Source organism: Gopherus flavomarginatus, chromosome 4 (assembly GCF_025201925.1).
Source record: "Gopherus flavomarginatus isolate rGopFla2 chromosome 4, rGopFla2.mat.asm, whole genome shotgun sequence".
NCBI lineage: Eukaryota > Metazoa > Chordata > Testudines > Testudinidae > Gopherus > Gopherus flavomarginatus.
In genome coordinates this window covers 2,267,463-2,285,894 of record NC_066620.1, presented here as the reverse complement: position 1 = coordinate 2,285,894, position 18,432 = coordinate 2,267,463, and the positions used below count along the sequence as shown (strand labels likewise).

At 47.1% G+C, this 18,432-nt stretch overlaps 1 protein-coding gene and 1 long non-coding RNA gene across 17 annotated transcripts in view; one reads left to right on the top strand and one right to left on the bottom strand.

The window, feature by feature from the left end:
* BCL2L11 (BCL2 like 11) overlaps window positions 1–18,432 on the bottom strand; it is an 81,575-nt gene that overhangs the window by 16,339 nt on the left and 46,804 nt on the right. For 11 of the 13 annotated variants that reach the window (XM_050951253.1, XM_050951254.1, XM_050951260.1 and 8 more), the window contains one exon: window positions 12,479–17,532. The exons of 1 other annotated variant lie outside the window; for it this stretch is intronic. In XM_050951253.1, coding sequence (XP_050807210.1) covers window positions 17,446–17,532 — 87 coding nt within the window. In that variant the 3' untranslated portion in view covers window positions 12,479–17,445. Of the gene's footprint in view, window positions 1–12,478; window positions 17,533–18,432 lie in introns of those variants that run through there. One more of the 13 variants, XM_050951255.1, reaches the window with a different exon arrangement.
* The window catches only part of LOC127049898 (uncharacterized), a 201,298-nt gene that overhangs the window by 176,287 nt on the left and 6,579 nt on the right, over window positions 1–18,432 (top strand). For 3 of the 4 annotated variants that reach the window (XR_007774100.1, XR_007774099.1, XR_007774097.1), the window contains one exon: window positions 4,985–7,543. The exons of the other annotated variant lie outside the window; for it this stretch is intronic. This is a non-coding gene — a long non-coding RNA (uncharacterized LOC127049898). Of the gene's footprint in view, window positions 1–4,984; window positions 7,544–18,432 lie in introns of those variants that run through there. 4 annotated transcript variants of the gene reach the window in all.

Sequence of the window (18,432 nt, the reverse complement as noted above, 5' to 3'; positions counted from 1 at the left end):
CAGCGTGAATCGATTTCTCTTATGTAGATCCCTTTGTCTTGTTTCTCACCCAAGCAGCGTACATTTTTTACAGCGTTCTGCAGAGGAGAAGTTGAGGTTGTCTGTCTGGGACGTCAGTGCCCATGCTGGAGTAGAGTTGATTTGCTAGAGGAATGGAGAGGAGCTATTTGCAGGTGTCTGTGGTGGTGGACATGTGAGAAGATGATGTGTACGTAGTTAGGTGACTTTACACTGACTTCTGAGTTGACAGTATTGTCTGAAAGTCGGGGGGATTTTAGTGTTTGAGTTTCCTCTTTCTTCAGTGTATAAAGAAAACACAGACTGGAATGTTTGAGGAAGACATTTCAAATGAATGTGTTGTGTCATAAGATTAGCTGATGTGTCACAGTGAGAGGTCATCCCATTTACCTCAGAGAGACTCTCCCTCATTAGCCATTTCCTGTTTTGCCAGTGGTAGTGAGGTGGCCCATACAAATGATGGTGGTCTTCCAGTTTTTGTGGTGGAAACTGAGCCAGGCTGTCTTCAGGGGCAGTGGCCCATTCCCTGTGCTCTAGAGCTAGGGAACTGGGCAGTAAACTCTGAGGAAACCGGAGAAAACCCGGGGGCAGGGGGGGAAATATTAGCAAAGTACTTCTCCCCATAGCTGCCTAGTGTCACAGCAGTACCGTCCACCCAGCAAAGGGCTATGCCCATGTTTGTGGGGCTGTGTGTGTGTCTCCAAGGAGTGGGCAAGTTCTTTTACACATATCAAACCCAGCCCGCTGATGTGGCCATTTGAACCCAGGCTCACTCCCTCTTTTTCAACAGGTAGAGGCAAAGTGAATAGCCTTGGAACTGGAGAGCATTTTGAACCAGTTCGCACAGAAAACATTTTCAATGCAGATGCAAGGCTGCTTTTCTTCACCGCGGCTCGGGCGTTTGGTCCTGCCCAGGGAAATAACAACGTGACTAAACTGAGGCTGTGTCCAAGAGAGAGGGAGAGAGATTGGAGCCACACGCATTGTATACTGCTCCCTTCAGTGCCCACTGCGGTCAGTACAGAGACACGTCAGGGTGCTTTGCAGTGAACTCTAGCAATGAGATTTCCAGACACGCTACGCACTGGCCTGTTTGTGCTCCCCGCAAAATCGATTGTAAAACTGCCCTCGATTTCAGTGGGGGCAGAGTCAGGGCAAAGCTGGGAGCCTGTGACAGTCCAATCCCAATAGGTCCCATCATGCTGGTGTTGAGAAAATAGCTGGTTATTAACATTTTACTATCTCAGAGATACGGCATCCTACACAAGCATTCTTGCCAACAGATCAGGTGAATGTTCGTCATTTTAAGAAGATTTAATTATTAAATCATCAGTATTCTTTTTACTAATTGGAGGGTAGTTCAGGTATGTACCACAGAACCATTGTATAAACGTTACTGGGATAGCATTGTTTTGGAGTAACAGTTTCAAAAGCACCTAAGTTCCATTTTCTAAAGTGGCTAGGCACTTGGGGCAGATTTTCAAAGGTATTTAGGCACCTAGTGGAGTTTTCAAAAGAACCTAAGCAGGAGAGCCATCTGGGTCCCACTGGATTAAACACCCACCCTGCTTAGGTGCTTCTGTTGCTCCCACTGCGTGTCTACAAACAGCTTTCGGTGCCTAAACACCACTGACAACCTGCCCTTGGGAGGCTAAATCACTGTAATGACACTGAGGCACCTAAGACACTCAGGCACTTTTGGAAACGTTACCCGATCTGTACTGGTATTTGAATAGCTAGAAAATAAGGAACAGAGTTGTTGAAAAAGTGGTGTGGACTTTACAAGGGAGTTCTGTAGGCCAGGGTGAGCATCACACAGAAATGGGCATTTGACAGAAAGTCTAGCGCTGGTGGTAACATGAGGCAGAGGGTCAGCAGTATTGAAAGGGAAAGATGTGATTTACCCTCAAACTTTGCAAACAGAGAAAGGGGAAATTCCAGAAGGGAAGCAGCATTTTTTCCTCCAAACAAGAGGGAAGGTTCCTCTCCTGGAGCAATAAGTGGTTAAAAGACAGGAAACAAAGGGTAGGAATAAATGGTCAGTTTTCTCAATGGAGAGAGGTAAAGAGTGGTGTCCCCCAGGGGTCTGTACTGGGCCCACTCCTATTCAATATATTCATAAATGATCTGGAAAAAGGGGTAAACAGTGAAGTGGCAAAATTTGCAGATGATACAAAACTACTCAAGATAGTTAAGTCCCAGGCAGACTGCAGGGTTACAAAGGGATCTCACTAAACTGGGTGATCGACTTGCAGCTGTCATTTTGTTGCCCAGTGTCGATAGATGCAAAGTGATACACATTGAAAAATGTAATTCCAACTATACAGACAAAATGACGGGGTCTAAATTAGCTGTTCCCGCTCAAGAAAGATCTTGGAGTCATTGTGGGTAGTTCTCTGAAAACATCCAATCAACATGCAGCAGGAGTCAGAAAAGCGAACAATGTTAGGAAGCATTAGGAAAGGGACAGATAAGAGAGAAACTATCATAAGATCCCTGTATAAAGCCATGGTACGTTCACACATTGAATACTGTGTGCAGATCTGCTCACCCCCATCTCAGGAAATATCTATTAGAAATGGAAAAGGTTCAGAGAAGGGCAACAAAAATGATTAGGAGATGGAGCAGCTTTCGTAAGAGGACAGATTAAGTTGACTGGGACTGATCAGCTTGGAAAAGTGACGACTAAGGGGGGAGATGATAGAGGGCTATAAAATCATGCCCGCGGTGGAGAACGCGAATAAGGAAGTGGTAGTTACCCTTTCACATAGCACAGGAACCAGGGATCGCCCAATGAAATTAACAGACAGCAGGTTTGAAACAAATGTAAGGAAGTATTTCTTCACACAACACACAGTCAACCTGGGCACTCGATGTCAGGGCCAAAACGGTAACTGGGTTAAAAAAAGAACTAGGTTAAGTTCACGGAGGATAAATCCATCAATGGCTATTCCCCAAGATGGCCAGGGATTCAACCCCTGCTCCAGGTGGCCTAAGCCTCTAACTGACCGATGCTGGGACTGGGTGACGGGATGGATCACTCGATAATTACCCTGTTCTGTTCATTCCCACTGGGGCACCTGCCATTGCCCACTGTCGGAAGACAGATCACTGGGCTAGATGGACCCTTGCTCTGACCCAGTGTGGCCGTTCTTATGTTCATAAATGGTTGTCTTCTTTGTACTCTGTTGATGGTCTGTGTAAGCAAACAGAATCTTATGCTCATTGAGGCAGGCAAAGGAAAGTCCCTGAGGTCAGAGAAGAATCAACACTTCTATTGGCAACCAAATGTAAAGGGAGGCTCAAGTCAGACACATCGGAAACCTCACTTGCAGGAGTCCAAGTCCCTCCCACAGCGCAATAGAATCTTTTTGATCTTAGGCTGGAGTTTCCCTTTAGAGAAGATAGCTCCACAGCCAAGATTGACGGCGGGGAGGGAAGCTCTGGAGATGGGGGAAGGGGAAGACTCCAGTGAGTGACTACTACAGAAACACATGGGTAGGCACAAGGGCTGTAAAGGATTCAAAGGCAAGGAGGAGCTGGGGGCAGGAGCACAGACTTGATGTGCTCAGAGCTGGAAACAAGGTAGGTATTTTTGGTGGCAGCATTTTGAACTGATTGAAAGGGGCGAGGTTAGTGCCAGGCAGCTGCTGTAGTTGGGAGAATGGAGACGGATTTGGGTCGAGGGGAACAGCAACTCCTAGGAGACGGGGGAGGATTCTCTGCAGCTTGAGGTCTTCAAACCACGAGCTGAGGAGTTCAATAGCTCAGACATAGGTCAGGGCTTTGTTACAGGAGTGGGTGAGTGAGATTTTGTGGCCTGCGTTGTGCAGGAGGTTGGACTAGATGATCATAATGGTCCCTTCTGACCTTCAAGTCTATGAGTCTGAGTCTATGACACGGGCTCTGGCAAGAGGGTGAGTCAGGGTGAAGATGATGGAGATGGAGGATGGAGACAGCGAGGGCAGCGTTAGGGAAGACAGCGGCAGGCAGGTTTCAGCACGTAGGGTTGGCGCTGGGGTGGCACTCCCGGGATGAGGCATTGGAGAAGCAGTGGGCAGAGCTGGCAGAGCTCGCTGGGACAGAGAGGCAAAGGCTGGAGAGATTATACAGGTATGAGAGGAGCCCATGCCACTGGAGGCACCGGCTGGAAGAGAGGGCCCACAGCAGGAGGCTGGAGGGGAGCCTGGTGGGAACGGCTGGGGAAGGTGGGGGGCGTGGGATCTCTGAGCAGGGAGCCAGCAGCCAGCAGCTAGAAGGCGGCGGCAGGGAGTGTAGGGGAGGCGGCGTGACATCGCCAGCACGGTAACTCCTCTGTCCTGGTCCTAGGTGGTCGGACCAATGCAGCCGCACAGTTCAGATTACCGCCCGGCAGCCACAGCAGCACCAGGACGCCCTGATCAACGTTGTCACTAGCGCTGCAAGCAGGGGTGCGGAGATGGGGGGGCAGCGCGGACATGCACTGACACGGTGCTTGCAATGGGGTCTCCTGGAGCTGAGCCCTCTCGGGGTGGGCTGAGAGCGACCAGAGCCGCCTGTGACGACACTCGCCCTCGCCCTCGCCCTCACCTGCCCCCGGGGGCTGTTCCCTCTCAGCACCATAACCCACACCTGGGCAGCTGCTGCAGTGGGACGACCTGCCTTTAAAAGTGAAGTGTCAGTTCAGTAAACAGCCCAGGGGTGACTAAAGGAACTGCACCGCTCAGGGTGCTGTACAGACCCCAGCCAGCGAATGAACGGGGCAGAGCTCCTCAAAGGATGGCCCCGTGTGCAGCTCTCTGTGCATTTCACCCTGCACCGCCAGTCTGGCACACTCCTCGCGGCTCCGCCAGCCCACCCACGGCCTGACATCCAGGTTAGAGCGGCCAGGAACGTTCATGTTGGGGTGGTCAGGAAAGGCAGTGGCTCAGGGTGGGTTTGGACAGGGCAATAATAAAATAAACTGGAAGGTTAATGTCTTCCCCAGGCTGCAGCACTTCGAACCCTTCCACCCAGTAGGATAACATGGGCACTTCGTTTTTATGGACTTCCAACTTCAGAGTCCGTGGCCTGCAGCTCGAGCATTGGTTGCCTTGCCCGGCACGTCTCTTGGGAGCCTGGGGTACAGACGAGGTAATGGTGTGTTAGGAATACGAGGAACCGCTGGATTTTATAAGAAAGGAGCCCAAGGCTGCTGGATTTGAGTTGGCTGCTGGCGTCTCCCTGCTAGGAGAGGCAGTTTTTGTTTTCGAATGCTCCAGGAAGTGCTGGAAAACGTCTTGTCAATTAGCTTCATTTAATAGACACATTTTAACAGTCAAGGAACTTCAAAGCCACTCTGACCAGAACTAAGCCGATGACACATGCCTCAAGCAGCTTGTAACTGGAGCTTGAATCTCGAGCAGAATGGGATAAAATGGCTTTTCCCCTGGTCCGTTTGGGGGCAGGTTTGAGATGAGCCATTCCACCAAGGCAGGAAGACATCACGGAATTGTTCCTGGGGGCAGCCTGGGGACAGTGGCGAGGAAGATGGGCACTAGCCTGACCCAGGTCTGCACTCTCAACCCTATGTCACTCGGGGGTGTGAAAAATCCACCCCTGTGGGACAGTGGCAAGCTGGCCTCACTCCCACTGTAGGCTGCGCTAGGTCAATGGAAGAATTCTTCCACTGGCCTAGTGATGCTCTCAGCAGGTGGATTCCCTGTGGTGACAAGAGCACGCCTCCCGTCGCTGTAGCAAGCAGCTACGCCAAAGCACTACAGCAGCACAGCTGTCACCTGGGTTCAACTCCCTGCTCTGCCACAGACTTTCCGTGTGACCCTGGGCAAGTCACTTAGTTTCTTGGTGCCTCTGCTCCCCATGTGTGAAGTGAGGATACCAGCACTGCCCTGCCTCACAGGGACATTGAGAGAATAAATATATTCACGATGGCGAAATGTTCAAATTCTGTGGTGGTGGGGCCCAGCTAACTGACAGGTAGATAGATAAGCACCGTGCTGCCATCATAGAATGGTAACTCTGTATTTTCTCTCTCTGTGGTACATCGAGAGAACCGGTTGCTGTAGTAGCTAGGTACTAAGCAGGGTGAAAAAAGGGGACGAGATGGGGCCCTGTCAGTGCTGCTTAGGAATTCTGGGTGATGCTATGACATTTGGTGTGACAGATCCTGCAACCGCATGCAATAACATTGGGGACTATATTGTACTAAGTTTATTATCACTATGGGACAGGGATTGTTGCAACTTCATGGGGCAGAATTACCAGACTCCTCCAGGAATTAAACACGGGGGGTGTGATTAAGGTGAGACACTGAGAGCAAACAATGCTAGCGAGGCACCACTTCCTGACCTGGTTTGCAGATCCTGCTTCAAGCTGGGTTTCCCTGAGACTAGGAGAAGAAAGGGTTTTTGGTATGAACTTGAATTGACACAGAGCCTGCTGATCCAGCAGCCGGACAGGACTGCCTGTCCAAGGGTTGGAAAGACTTTGTCCAACTAAAGCCCCGTGAGGCAAGGTGAGCTTTTTGCATGTGTACAGGAACTCGGACTAGTTTTTATGTTTTCTCTGCAATGCTTTTCCCTGAAGAATAAATGTGCTTGCTTAGAAGGAGCTGGGTGGTAACTTCTGGCAATACTCACCATCGTCCTCGGAGCAAAAGCAACTCGCAGGCACCGGCTTTTAGGCAGACTGGCTTGCTGGGCATAGCACAGTGGAAGACAATGCTGTGCAGCATGAAAACCTCTGGTCAGAAGGGAGAGAGATGTGGGTCCCTGCCCAAATGAGGTGATGGCTGGGAGCCAGAAACCGTAAGTGGGTGCCCTCAAGGGACCACAGAGGGGAAATAGGGGCACAGGTATGCTGAAAGTGTGACAAATGTACTGTGAAATTACCGTGCCTTGGAAAGCCTATAAATCTATATTGTGGCTGCACCATTGCTGACTGACAGGACTGCAGTAGGCGTACACCAGAGACGGGACAACAGGGGAGGCTTAAGATTAATGACGGTGCTTTGACTATACAAAAGTTATGTGAAACAGTGACAGCATTCTAGGGGGAAAGCAGGTTTATCCAGCCTCATTGAGGGGAAGGTTTTTTTGAGCTGAGGAAAGTTACCGAAGAGACAGAACACAGGAAGCCAAGTGTTGCAAGGGGAACATACAGAGAGCCCCACGGGGAGAGGAACTGTGGGGCATGGAGAGAAGAAGGGAGAAAGACTCCATGAGGGAGAAGACGTCCAGCAATGTAACAGCCTGCATGCGGCAAGGAATCCCAAGGGAAGGGGGACCTAGCGAGGTGCAGTGCGGGTAGGAGGTTTGGTTTTTAAATGATCTGTACACTCTTGTGTTTGATATGACGAGGTTAAAAAAGAATTGTGTTAGATGCTGGGTGAAGTGTCTCTTTATTTAAATGTTACCCTACTGCTGTGTTCCCCCGGTCATCCAGAAGGCTCCCACCCTGAGGTGGAGTTCCAGAGGAGCGTGTGTGAAGACAGGGCAGTCTGATCGGCCAGGGGCTGAGCAGCAGGATCCGCTCTTAGGAGGGAGCGTTTGACTGCAGGTCTGCACCCCAAGATGGGGCCAGGGGCTGGATGCTGCTCAGACTCCAGAGGCTCGGCTCAACTCGGCTTCCCCTCCCAGCACTCCAGGGAGCACCTCACCAGAGCTGAGTGTAACAGCACTGGCTTCTGCTCTTCGCCTTCTGGCAGCCTGCGTTTCCTTTCATGTAAGCACTGTGGTTCCTTTATTGTGGGCTGGCGTTGGCACAAGGGTGTTTCACGCTGGACATGCGGGAGGTCGCACAGCAGCGCGTTCTGAGCTGAGAGGGAGCATTCCACAGCTTAGTAGCCAGCACTGGACACGCTCAGGTCGGCTCCTGAGTCTCGTGTGCTGTGTTCTTGCCATGCTCTCACTTAGCACAGTTGTCCCCTGCATTAATCTGGCTCAGCTGCCCGTGGGATTTCACAGATTAATAGATTTTTAGTCCAGAAGGGGCTATGGTAATAACCCAACCTGACCACATAACACAAGTTCTAGAACGTCCCTGGCTTGATTTCTGCTTTGGTGCCAAGAACTGTGCTTCAACCTAATTGATCTTTTAGAAGAAACTCCCAGTTTGGTTTTAAAATTGCCAGTGATTGAGAATTCACTGCCAGCAGGGGACGACTTTACCTAGGGGTTAACGTCTGCTTTGTTTCCAGTTTGTCTCCCTCCCACTTGCAGCCTTGGGATCTTGTTGTACCTTTGTCTGCTAGACTGAAGAGCCACCTGTTAGCCTCGTGTAGCCACTTAGAGCCCAGTCAATTTGCCCCTTAACCTAAGGCAGGTTCTCTAATCCTTCAATCATCCCTGTGGCTCCTCTCCAATTTATCAATATCCCTCTTAAATTGTGGACACCAGGACTGGCACAGAATTGCACCAGCGGTTGCATCTATGCCAAACACAGAGGTAAAATCACCTCTCACCACATACTCAAGAGTCCCCCGTTTATACCTCCCAGGATCCCATTACCGTTTGGCCCCTGTGTTGCTCTTGGAGCTCACGTTCAGCTGATTCTCCACGTCGACCCCAAAGTCCTGTTCTGAATCCCTGCTTCCCAGGCTAATGTGTCCCCCCACCCTGGTGGTGTGGCACACATTCTTTGTTCCTAGATATTTAAACAGGAAGGCCCAGATCCTCTGAAGCATTTAGGTGCCTAACTCCCCTGGGTCTGGTCCCCGAAGCCTGCACCTGTTAGCGGCACCTTTTACCAGCAATGGTGCTGTTTCCTGAGTCCTGGGGCTTGAGCCCGTGTGATTTCTCACATGCTACCGCCGGCCTCCCCTGTGACATTCAGCCCATTGCTCATACTTCTAATGTTACTTCTCTTGAGATGTGACAGCAAAGAACTCCCTTCGCCTCCTCCGGGCGAGCTCTGCTGCATCAGACAGGTGATCAGTTTCTCCTCCTACGCACGTCACACTGGGCTTTTAACTAAGGAGGGGTGGGGGTGGGGGTGAGGGTGGGGGTAGGGGTTATTAAGTGTCACTTTTAGCCTTATCAGGATGATTGCCAGCCGAGGGCCTCGTGAGCAGCTCTAGGTATTTTGTATCTTACTGAAGCTTTGTTATCAACCAACCCAGGCTCGGTGCAGGTCAGTGAATGAGGTGTCTGGGAGCTCATCAGGACTCTGCTAGCAGGGCAGTCGTCCCAGCACAGAAAACGCAGGAAAAGGCCATCCAGCTCCTGAAGCAGCCCCAAGAGATACAGCCCCATCAGCTAGTCAACTGTCCCAGCTAGCGGAAGCCAAGACCTCCCTGACACAACTGTTGCCAGGGGCTGGGAGGGGCTCCAGTCATTTTTTTTTAATGAGTCGTCCTGCCTCATTTCTCTCTCTCTCTCTCTCTTCACCTCTGTACGTCTCCGCAGTCCTGCTGCTGGGGACAGCTCTCCAGGGAATTCATTGCAAGAGTCACTCTGCGCAGCCGTCACCTCAGTCTCACGCTGGGAGCAGCTCTCCTATTCAGCAACACTCAAGACCTGTAGCCCAGCCAGGACCACAGCAATGTCTGAGCAGGGCCTCTGACCGTGCTGCAGTGACTATGGGTCTGTAACCATGGGGGAGAACTGTAGCCAGAGCAGAGAGCGTTCAGTGGGGTGGAGGATGGCAGAATGTAACAGCCCTTAACCTACAGGGGGACAGGTGAGTCATCAAACCATCAGCCCCAGGGGGTAGGCCCTGAACAGGACCGACATCAACTGAAGCAGCTGAGTCTAGGAACAGGACCTGCGTGGCTCTCTCTGCCTCCTGCCAGAACCAGCTTTCAACGTCTGCCCCCGACTGAGGGATGTCCCTGGCTGGACAGGGGTTGCATTTTCCAACAACAGGTCCAACTCGCTCCCCTGTGCCTTCCTCCCTACCCCACATTGATCCCCAGGGCTTCCACAAGGCTTGCAGGAGAGGGGATTCAGGTCTGCTGTCCAAACAGGGGCCCGTTCACCCCACAGTCAGGTTTGTGAGGAGCAAACCTTGAAATAACTAGGGCTCTTGGCAGGTGGCTGATGCTGCTCAGGGCCAGAAAGCATTCTGCCTCTGGGGATACGTTTTCAGCTTTGTGTAGTGCTTTGGAGTACAAGGGCAAGCTCTGCTCCTTTGTACCAGGTCTTGCAGCTTCTGTGGCTAGTGCTAGAGCCGTGTTTCTGCACACAGGCGGCGTGGCTCAGCAGTAAGAGCTTAGGGGACGTTGCTTTCCCACCACCATACAGCCATTACAACCAATTTTGGCAAACTCTGTGTGGAATATCCCTCCTTGGACCCACGCTGAGGGGCTGCCTAGGCCATTCAGCTCATAAACCCCCAGCTGTAGCCTGAGTGTCCAGGGAACATTACCTGGCCGGGGAGAGTGAGCTAGCTACTGCTAATCCGTTTTGTCTTGGTTTTAGCTTGACTCTTAGATTGATTTCACAGGACCCTGGCCAGTAGCCTCCCTTCCTTTTGCCCTCAGCCAGGCTCAGACACAGCTTGGCATCCCTCAGTTGGTAGAGCCCTGAAGTCTCACCGTCGTGGCCTGCAAGCTGACTGCAGAGAAGGGCGGGCTTTGCCAAGTGTCTTAGGCATCGCAGCCTCCGTCTGGCCCAACAGCAAATCTGCTTTGGGCCAGGAAATCTGTTGTGACCTCCAACAGTCCAAAAATCACCCAGCTAGTGCTTGTGGGTCTGACCCCCACACTGGCAGGACACCGCCAGCCAAAACCTACTCAGAGCCCTTCCCAGAACCAGTTTAGCTCAGATCAAAGTTCACATTGTTTTTACTCTTTTCAGCTGATTCTCCTATGACTTCAGTCCCTCATCTCATCTCCCTGCTCAGTGTCCCTTTGCACAGTCTATGCTGAGGCCCCTCACCCTGTACCTCCTTTACACATTATCTCTGGCTGCCTGCCTCTGTGCAAGTGACTTCCAAACCTGCCAGCTCACTCCTGCCCTCGGCCCATCAGTGCATGCTTGCGGCTCTGTCCTCTCAGCCTGAATGACCCCCGCCCCCTCAATTCTCATTTTTCATCCACAGTACACCCAGCCCTTCCTTCTGGATCTGACTTCTCCATGTCACCCCACATGCTGGCTGTTGCCAACTCCTGTTCACCATCTTCCACATCTACTCCACACCCCATGATTCCTATTGCTGGAACCCTTTGCCGCGCCGGCATCTTCTCTGCACCAGGGCTTTCTCCCTTCCTGCCTCTGCATGTTACCTACCTCCATCCTGCCACTTTCTGACACCTGTCACTGACCACTTCACATTCCCCAGCAAGGCCAAGCTCAGCAGCATCCTTTCAAGATCTTCCTTCACCCGTATGGCTCAGGACTCGCATCACCCTCATGCCCGTCCCTTCAAAGGCTCCCACATAACCACGGTTTCCTTCTCCCACTTTTGGCTTTGGACTTTCGTACCTGAAACCCCTCAGGGCACCTCTCACATTCCTATTCCTCCCTACAATCCACTGCCGAAAACCAAACACTGCCTCTTTCTTTGTTGTATAAAATCCTTGTCATGGTCACTTGCAGTATAAAAAATTCGAGACTCTAGTACTGCCTCCCTGCAAGACGCTGGGACCCCCAGCGTCGCAGCCCCACCCTTTCTTCACCTTCCTCCAGCCAACAGGATCTAGAATTACTCCTGGAGCTAAATTCAGGCTTTAGCTTGGTCAGGAGACTCACCTGGGTGGAGCTCTGATCCCTTGTAGTGCTCAGCAGGGACTTGGGCTGTGTCTATCTTTGCTGTACAGGCCATGCCTATCTAGGCTGCATTTGATTATTTCCCCCCAGTGCATGAACGTGCAGATTTCAAAGTTGAATCTTAGTCTCATTTTCTGCCCATCTTGCTCATCACAAGAGTCCATTTCTATTAATTGTGTCCTCTATGGCATTCACAACTCCTGTAAAATGAGTGTCATGTACAAACATTATTGATGCACTCTAGTCCCTCCCCTAGCTCATTATGGGCCTGCTCCAAACCCCACTGAACTATCCTCCCACCTCCCAACCAGCTATTTAATTCCATGCCAGTCCCCGGGACAGAACGAGGGTGTTTGATACTCCACGTGTGCAAGTGGAAGAGCAATGGCTGAATGCAAACCCACACCTGACAGAGAGGCAGTGCCACTCATTCCTCAGGTGAAGTTCTCATCCACAGTGACAGTAGCAGTCTGTGTACAGAGAAGTGTGTGGGAATTCAGTGTGCACCATGGAAACATTTAACGAAGACATTCCAAGGGTTGGTTGAAATGTGGTATGAAAAGTGTGCTCTTCCAAACTCCATCGCCAATAAGGACATGGAAACTGCTTAAATTACGCAAGGTTAAAATGCCTGGGAAAGTGAGTGGTACTTGCACAGGTCCATGTATGTGCAGGTATCAGTGACCAATAATTAAAGCCCCATCTACAATTCCATAGACCTTACCTCAGAAGAGCATAAAATGTTGAATTTGAACAAAATAATACTCATCACAAATAGATGAAAGTTTTATTTATATAAAATTCATTAACATAAAAGATTGCATCTTAAAAAAAGATCTGTAGCTATGTACAGCAGTATTGCACAAGTAACGTGGCAATTACCCTGTCAAAAATTCATCAGTGCAAACCACAAGTAAGCCAGGGAAATTGCAATAAAAATGCTACATATGCTGGGTCCTATGAAACAAGTTAGTGATTAATCAGTACATGATCAGTGCTATGTTTGTACCTGATAAGGAGCTTTGCTACAGTAATGAGTGGTCTTGAAACCAGGATGCAAAAGTTTACTCTAAAAATCCAAGTAGAAAGTAGTTCTATAAATAACTTGCAGGGGCTTCTTGTTTACGAGGTAACAGCCATGTCCTGCGCTATGTAAACTGAGGATAAGGTGTTTAATATCCCAAAAGAGGGTTATTATTGAGTTACCAGGAAGCACTATCAAGTTATCGAACTAAAATCTACAGCATAATTTTTAATTCTGGCAACAGGCTGAAGCAATGAAGTGAGGCAGCCAGATTCAGTAGGAGCACAGGGAGGGTGAAATCTGAAGGCAGTGGAGAACGAGAAGGTGGGGGATTGGCACATTGTTTAGGTCTTGAAAAAGTGAGAATACTGCACTTCAGTTTAATAATATGTTTGAATAAGCTGCCCTTGGCCCCCTTGGGATGATAACTTTATCGGTCTAAGCAAAACATTATTTGTAACAAATTAATGCTTTGAGCTACAAATTGATTCGGGATGTGGCTTTGGTGTTTGGCCAAGTTTGCATCTCCATATCATATTTTACTTCAAATCTCTGCCTCTATCTACGGTGCTGAATCATTGAGTCCAGAAAGTTAAACGTGGCCGAAATGGGGGATTAAATTGTGGATACAATTTTCAAGAGAGACTTTAGGCGCACAGAAACCCAAGTCCCCTGGACTTTGACTGAAGTACTCCACAGCCTCTTTTGAAAATGGGACTTAGGAGTCTAAGTCACTTAGGCACTTTTACTCAGTAACTAAACGTTATTGATTGCACTGAATTAGAAGACAGTGCTCTAAACTGATCAATCACTAATTCCATATATACCAGTAAAAATTCATTAAAAACTTTACAGGAACTTAAATAAGCAGAAAATAAATATACAACATTTCTACAAGTTACAGCATTATGGAACAGTAGAGTGCATTAATTACACAGAAAAAAGAATCTACAGTATTTACCAAGTTCAATTCTAAAAAAGACTTAGAAAAACAGTAATTTACTTTATATGCTGTACAAAACTTTACATGACATAGTAAGAAAAGAAAAAACATTGCACACAGACATTTGGCTCAGATAAGAATAATATGATGCCCTAATCTAATAAATACTCAAATATTTACAGTTATTGAAGGAGAAAAAGCATAATACAGTATCATACAAGTTTTGTAGGAAAATTTGAATCTGGTTTCTCCACAACCAAAGAAAATTCTTCAGAAAGCCGTTTTGGCAGGGCAGAGTGTGGATTGTATGGAATTAAAAGAAATCCCTCCACTAACTAAGTATTATAACTGTTTTTAATGTTATGTTGAGATTTAAGAAACAATTTCAATAACCACCCACAAATCTAACCTGGGCAGACAGGTTGCCAAGGCACAAAACCAGTTTTAAATTGTCAAAGACAATGGGATTAGTTTGAGTTATTTTTTTAAAATACATACTGTAAAAACATCTGCAGGAAACTTCTTGATAAACAAGAGCGCAGAGAAGTCCAAGTCACATGGTGCCAATATCTTGTTCTTTAATGTTCATATAATTCACAGAATTGTTTTTTAAATCATTTATTACGCTTACAGTAAGCTAGTCTGAAGCCATGGTGTGGTGGCAAACCTGTTGCACTACCATGCTAGAGGTAAAGGTACAAAGAAAGCACCCAAGTCTTCAGGCACTGGGCCAGCAGAGCCTTAAGAGGTGGGATGGAGAGGGAGAAAATACGTAGTACTGATGCCAACTCTCCCAAGGGCACTATATTTAAAAGAACTGAAATAAAGTGCTCCACTTGTAGAAGCGTGTGTGCGCGCATGCCTGCCCCAATTGTAGAAGTGCGTGTGTGTGTGGTGGGGGCGGGGGGTACTGTAAACAGAAATGTCTTTGGTGCGTTCAGAAAGGTGCATATCGCAATTCCAAATTTCAGAACTAGCTCTACTCTGTTCATCATGACAACTAGTGGACAATGTGGCTTTATGAGGAGGTTTCAAGACTCTTATACCTGAAAGCACCTGATCAACTCTAAAGTCGTTCCAGGAAGTGGCTAGGGTCCAATTCTGTTCAAAAGATGACTGCAATGTCTAGTGTTGGAAAATCTGATTTTTGTCTAAGCTATTTAATGGCTGTGTGCCTCTGACATGTGAGGAATGTTGAAAATGGAACAAAAGTAATGGTGTCTAGGCCCCTCCAGTCTTATTCCAGCATCCGGTAGCAGTGAGAACTCTTTACCGAACATACATTTATACCTGCCCAATTCACTACATGTAGGACTTTCTGAATTCTCCACTCCACTTTACGCCTAGTACTTTGGTATGATCCAAAACCATGCTGTTATGGAAGTGACTATCTGCCATCAGCACTACTGAATTTCTGCTTGAAACTCCAGATACAATTTAAGTCACCAATATTGCTCTACAAAAGTAAAACAAACAAACAAAAAAAACCCGACTGCTTTGATAATTGAGGCCAACTCCTAGGACAAAGGTTTAGCCTACAGAGCCAACGTGTGTTTTTGTTCTCCAGATTCACTGCTTGCGGGGGTGAATTAATGCAACTGGGGAACTGAGCCATGTTTAGAGGAACCCTCCCACCTGCCCCAGAGGCACCAGTGGTCAGTGCATAGAGTACATATTATACAAATTTACTTGTCAAAACTAAAAAAAAAATTACAATGGCACTCAGCATACGCTGGTGAACATATTGCAATGTTTTGGAAGAAAACGTATCATACTTTTCTATGGTGCTGGTGAAACCAGAAATAAAATGCGGCATTTTGAAGTAGACTGTAGCAAATAGAAAACTGAATCATGCAAGCTCTCTGCATCACATACAAAAGGAAGCCAGATTCTGAAGCCCGATTGGGGTAAATTCTGCATTAATACACCATCTGAAGGAACTGTGCGCTCCCAAAGCACCCGTCATGCAGTTTCCCATGGTGTAAAGGTGGACTATAAAACCAATATTAAAATTCAGTTTAAACCTAGATTTGTGGTTACAGTGCCCATGCAACAGGCTCGGGGCGGCATTCAATATACACACTTCAAAATTAAAAATAAAGTTTTTCTTTCTGTGAAGTCCTCTTGGCACTTCTTGAGTCACTGAAGTTGTTACAGAATGCATCATTCTGTTATGTTCTAAAGACCAGAAGTTTACAAGTCTTGCAATCCATGGTATTTGTGGTTTCACAGAATGATGCCTTCTGGAATAACTTCAGTGAACCAAGAAGCGGTAAAGGGAGTTCTGTAGAAAGAAGATCTAATTAAAAGAAAAGGTAAGTTAAAACTTTTCCTGTGCTGGATGCCTCCTGCAACCTAGTTAGCAAGTCACTCCAGTATAGGAATCTTGATTTAACTTAGTTCTGTTTTTGGTTAAACTTTGAACAAATCACAGAATGTCTGATGTACGAATACAGTGAGTGCCCTTAAAATTGTATTATTTAAAAAGATTATATGGAAGTTTTGCTAGAACTTTCAAAATGGCCTAACTTTTGCTTCCAATGCATATTTATTCATTCATTTGTGGGATTTTTTGAACCACCACAATCAATTCAAATATTGTACGTTGCCCTCAAGACGGATGTAACACAGTCAGCAGTCCACATGTTCAACTGTTAATGTCTGTTAGTTCCTTGCATCTCTCAGAATAGATCTTAAGTACAAAGCCAGCTCTAGCAAAAATCCAACATATTAAACCCAGTTGGTATTGCTGGTTTTTTATCAACAGTCACAGTAAAATATTAAGTGAAATTTAAAATAGTTTCTGAAGTTATGCAACCCTCCAACTTTGGCCAAGATTGCAGTGTCTCAGGAACGCTTTTACCCCACAAATATTTCATTGTGCTATTATCCCCCAGCCTTCAACATTCTATGTTATATAATATGCAAACGTATCCAGACTCATTAAATATAAAGAACTTTTAGAAAGGCAACTTGGTATGGATTTTGAAGCATAATATTTTCACCGTTAGGCTGGAAAATTCAGGTCAACTTTGAGATTCCTGCTGGTAGGGTGGAAGAGGTGGACGTTTCAGGGGGAGCGCACCAGTTGCACTTAGCTGCAGTTTAAAATCAGTCAGCAGGAAGTATGCTGTGTGTGACACACACACAGTTGAATTTAGGGTGGTGGTAGAGATTTGCAGGGTAACTGAAGTTCTGATGCAAATCCTTCTACCGTTCTTCAATTAGCTTCAATTTATGAGTTAGGAATGGAGGGAAAGCATGAATCTGACCCCTCCTTGCTGAGGGGGGGGGGCTGGGGGGGACATCTGTACATAGTTATTTTATAACAAACTAAGGCAGCTCTGCAAGTTAGCTGGCTCAGTTAACTCCATTGCAGAATATATCAGAGATCAGTCTACAGGTTTCCAGAAAATGGAGTATGAAAATCATTCAATAATGTTTGATCATTTTCTTTCCAAATCAGTCTTTTAAAAGTTCAAGAAAAACCAGCGTAAACACCACTCTCACATAAAGTCCTGCCTCACAAAGCTTTTATATATCCATTTCCAAAATCCATCGTGACGTGTTCACAGTGAATTGCCATTTAAAAAACCTCGTGTTTTCTGACAGACAAAATGAGACAGTCTGTGCATATTTTGTACAAACACGGAGTCCTACTGCCCCGTATGTCCTTTAGGAAAAGGAGGATTTGTTAATTGCATACACAAGGTATGGAAAGGATACTCTGGTGACAACTGGACAATCTCAGAATGTCTCTCTGTACATAGCCATTACTGCAGTCTCCAAATGAGGCGGATGATATAACGTAACAGGCGCAAAACAATTTGGTGGTTTACTGCTGGATTATCCAAGAAACCCTGCAACAGAAAAGATGTTTATTTTTTCGTTCCTGAAGTCTCCTTTCCAGAAGACCCTATGACCAGCTTACACACTAACCGACTGTGATAGAACATTTTGAAATTAACAGAATGATGCTGGATAATACCAACCACAAAGAGAATAAACGTTTTTTGGTTTTTTTTTTAAAGAGGCGCAAGCTAGTCATTTGATAGGTCATTGTTTCCTTTGGTAATTCAATACGTTCTTCTCAAACCACTGTAGGGATTTCCAAAGCGAGTTTATCATGGCTTAGTAGAGAACTTAAAGAGGATATTGAGGAGTTAACAAGATAATTGGGCATTTTTGTTTTAAAACTGTGGTCAGATATCACTTCCATTTTGCTAAGTGGGATATAGTGGAACGTTAACTTTGCACCTGCAGTACCTATAACCAGATGAAAGGGACTCCTCCTCACTATTTTAGAAACACAGTAAGAATGCACACATGCATTTAGAACAGTGGTCCCCAAACTGGGGGGCAGAGAGGAACATTTGGGAGGGTGGGGTGCAGCAGGGCCTGGGGCAGCCCCCGGAGGGAGAGCCACCCAGCGCTGCTCCAACCCTGGCTCTCGGCCCCCGGCCCTGCTCCTGGTGGGGCGCAGACAGATTTCATTAAGGGTAAAGGGAATGCAACATAAAAAGTTTGGGGACCACTGATTTTAGAACCATAGCAACGATCACTATATTTAAACCTGGTACATGTTTAATACACTGACACTGAGTTGATTCTAAGATTGGCTACATATAAAAAACCCAGCATGTAATTTATGCAATTTGGTACAGATGAAAACAAAAAAATTGGATAAAACCAACAAGGTATTCACAGAGCACAATTGTGTCATAGTCCAAATTGTTGACTGAAAAATGTTTCAGATTCCC